This window comes from Ammospiza caudacuta, chromosome 3 (assembly GCF_027887145.1).
Source record: "Ammospiza caudacuta isolate bAmmCau1 chromosome 3, bAmmCau1.pri, whole genome shotgun sequence".
Taxonomy (NCBI): Eukaryota; Metazoa; Chordata; class Aves; order Passeriformes; family Passerellidae; genus Ammospiza; species Ammospiza caudacuta.
This window is the reverse complement of record NC_080595.1, coordinates 83,381,067-83,384,593: the sequence shown is the minus strand read 5'-3', so window position 1 is coordinate 83,384,593 and position 3,527 is coordinate 83,381,067. Positions and strand designations below refer to the sequence as shown.

At 50.8% G+C, this 3,527-nt stretch overlaps 1 protein-coding gene across 1 annotated transcript; it reads left to right on the top strand.

The window, feature by feature from the left end:
* Positions 1–1,059: 1,059 nt before the first annotated feature.
* Positions 1,060–3,205, top strand: ID2 (inhibitor of DNA binding 2). Its single transcript, XM_058801937.1, has 3 exons — positions 1,060–1,482; positions 1,682–1,746; positions 2,420–3,205. The coding sequence occupies exons 1-2, from the start codon at positions 1,135–1,137 to the stop codon at positions 1,736–1,738; spliced, it is 405 nt and encodes a 134-aa protein (XP_058657920.1). The 5' UTR covers positions 1,060–1,134; the 3' UTR covers positions 1,739–1,746; positions 2,420–3,205.
* The last annotated feature ends 322 nt before the right edge of the window (positions 3,206–3,527 follow it).

Below are 3,527 nucleotides of genomic sequence, written 5' to 3'. Positions count from 1 at the left end.
AACTTTTTCCTCTGGAATGTTTCTGGAAGATGTTTCATTGGCTGCAACCAAAAGCTGCTAAAAGTACAGCGTGTAGTAAGCATTTGCATTTGTCACCAGAAACAATCTATGCATAATTAATGGCAGCACTGTGTCACGAGCACTGATAGGGCGCAGATGAGCAGCCTTTCAAGGGTAATACATGTAAATGCACTTCCAATATGCAGATTTGCTTAATGATCTCCAATTAATAGCATCATCTGAAGTAGCCCCGTTCTCAGGAAGCAGGGCGCTGGGAGTGACGCCTGCCTGGCTGCTGAGGCGCTCAATGTCCCAATGTCCCGTTCTCACTAGGACAGAAAGTTGCAGTGGGGTTTAAGGGCTTATTTTATCTTTGATCTTGGTTTATTTGATTCCTGCTTACAGCCGCGTCCAACAGCGCTGGCTGCAAACCCGGCCATTGACTTTCGCTGCCGTGTGCTGAGCGGGGACGTGCAGACCCAGCCGGGACGCTCCAATTCACGGTGACCTGGGGAAGCTCAGCCCTCGCCACCCCTCGCTGCAGCGGGACCTGCGCACCCCGCACTGCGGCCCTGGCGGGGCGCCGCCAGCCCCGCACACCGGGCCGAGCCCGCGCAGACACTAGGGACACCGGGGTGCGGAGGAGGGCAGGGAGCGGGCACGGACGGGGAGAGGACAGGAGGGGTGCCCGGGGGCACGGAGGGGTGTCTGACAGCCCAAGGGGTGCCAGTGGGCACGAAAGGCTGTCTGAGGGCCGGAGGGGTGCCAGGGTACCTGGAGGGGCGCCTGAGGGCCCGGCGGGAACGCGGCGCTGCCGCCCGAGACCCCGCGCGGGCCCGCGTAGCCCCGCACACTATTTACTCCCTCAGCTGTGCGCGCGGCCACGCCCCCCGCCGCCATTGGCTGTCCGGGCGGAAGGCCCCACCAGTGAGGGCGCCCCGCGGTGATGGACGTGCCGGCGGCCGCCAATGGCAGCGAGCGCGGGCCGGGCCCTGCGGCGGCCGCCGTATAAAAGCGGTCGCGCAGCGCTGGCCCTCAGTGCGAGCTCCGGCAGCGCCAGAGCGGCAGCAGAGCGTTCCTCAGGCTCCAGCCCGCACGCCAGAACCGCGCTCTCCTCCCGCCTGCCCTGCCAGCATGAAAGCCTTCAGCCCGGTGCGGTCCGTCAGGAAAACCGGCCTCTCGGAGCACAACCTGGGCATCTCCCGGAGCAAGACCCCCGTGGATGATCCCATGAGCCTGCTGTACAATATGAACGACTGCTACTCCAAGCTGAAGGAGCTGGTGCCCAGCATCCCGCAGAACAAGAAAGTGAGCAAGATGGAAATCTTGCAGCACGTCATCGACTACATACTGGACCTGCAGATCGCCTTGGACTCGCACCCCAGCATCGTCAGCCTGCACCACCAGAGACCGGGGCAGAACCCTTCCTCCAGAACTCCCCTGACCACGCTCAACACAGACATCAGCATCCTCTCGCTACAGGTAAGCGCGTCCCCCGCTCGCCGCCGAGCCGCATCGGGAGCTGGGGCGGCGCTCCGTGTGCCCAGCGCGGGCGGGCGGGCGGCGGTGACAGCGGCCGCGGGGCGCTCCCTCTCCCGCCGCAGGAGCCGGGACGATCTGCTCCGGCCTCCCTGTGGGTGCTCGGCCACCTCGCCCTTACCCTGCTCTTGTTCTCTCGCAGGCGTCCGAGTTCCCCTCAGAGCTCATGTCAAGCGACAGCAAAGCACTTTGTGGCTGAATCAAACGGTGAGTGCAGTGCGCCTTTTCCCTAAACTTCGGGTACAAACTGCCTGCCGGGGGAATGGGGGGCGTGATGGCAAGTGCTAAAAATAGGTCCTAAAAGTTGATTAGGAGATGCCTTTATAATCAGTAAGAAATGAGACTAATAACTGAGTCTTGAGGTCCTAAGTGTGTGTGTGAGTCGCTAAGGTTCACCCAGCAGCACAGGCTCCTCTGATGCTGCTCGCTGCTTAATGCAAATTCTTATCTGTTCTTGGAGCCTTAACTTCCTGGGCCAAAGTGACTGATTAAGTTGGGAATCTTGGCACAATTCCTTGAATTCTGTGATGTGGGATTGTCTGCGTTATCAGTTAAATAAGTGACTGCTTTTAATCAAATAATTGCTCTAAGAGGCAGACTGGCGCCTCTGAGCATTGCGTTTACAGAGATCTAAATAAAGATTGGACTGAGAATCCTCTTTCTAGCCTTTCCCTGGAGTGTATGTTATTTTTATGTTCAATTTGTGCTCTTGAGAGCGAGTGTGTGAGCTTGTATGTGTTGCATCTGGACGCCAGGGTTTGCCCAATCTCTGAGTGTTTGGTTAAATGTTCAAACTGTGGCTTCCTCTCTGGCGCCAGTCTGTCCGGATCTCTGCCCTGTTAGCATTCTCCTAAATATGCCTCTTTTCAATCTCTTGCAGGTGTTCCACTGATGAGATTTTTTTTTTCCTTTTGCACAAGAAAATGTCTACAGGATTTTTTTTCTTTTTTGAGGTGCTGAATTTATTTTTCAGCTGTATCTGGAGGGGAAAATCCACGTTCAAGTACAAGGAACTTTTAAAATGAATAAAGAAGAAAAAATCAAGATTGATCTTTATCCCCACCCCATTTTTCAACTTGGACTGAACCTAGTTATTTATGAAGAGACTCTTAAATACCCTTTCCCTAGTTGGAAGGCTTCCTTTATATACTATTCCCAACGTGGGGAGCGAAACAAAAATCTCACAAGGAGTTGCCCATTTTAAAGCAGACTTTGCCTTTTTTTCCAAAGGTGGAGCGTGAGTACCGGAAGGATCTAGTGTTCAGTTTTTTAGGAAAGTCTGTGGTCAGAAATTACCTTTTTGACACAAACCTAAGACTGAATGCTGTGTATATATTTATATATAAATATATATATATGAGTGAAACCTTGTGAACTCTTTAATTAGAGTTTTCTTGTATAGTGGCAGAAATATACATTTCTGCAAAAAGTGTAATGATGTACTTAATCATGCTAAACTTTTTATAAAAGTTTAGTTGTAAACTTAACCCTTTTTATACAAAATAAATCAAGTGTGTTTATTGAACTGATTGCTTGCTTTATTCTTTGGGGACCAACTGTTGGCTTTGATTTGTGTTGTTTCTGTTGTTTTTTTTAATACTTATACATTGTTACGAATTTATGAAGTAAAAATTCAAATATGTAGAGACTATAAAGAATAAAATTACCTGAAGTGAATAATTCTTGTAACTTGGAAAATCTTATTTGAGTGTATATTGCAATCTTCTAAGTCATCTGCCTGTAAACAGTATCAAAGGAACGAGAAAAGGAACTTGATACACAAGGGATGCTATTGACAAAAGTGCTTGGAAATGTACAAAAGCAGTTAATCCTGAGGCATTCCCATAGAGTATTGCCTTTTTTCTTCCCTCCCACCCCTCAGCATGATTCAGTTCGGGGTAGTAATGGCCCAGATCTGTTAATTTGTGCTTGGAATAATCACTCAGAGTTAAGGGTTGTGGGTGGTTATTTGTGCCCCAACTATTAAA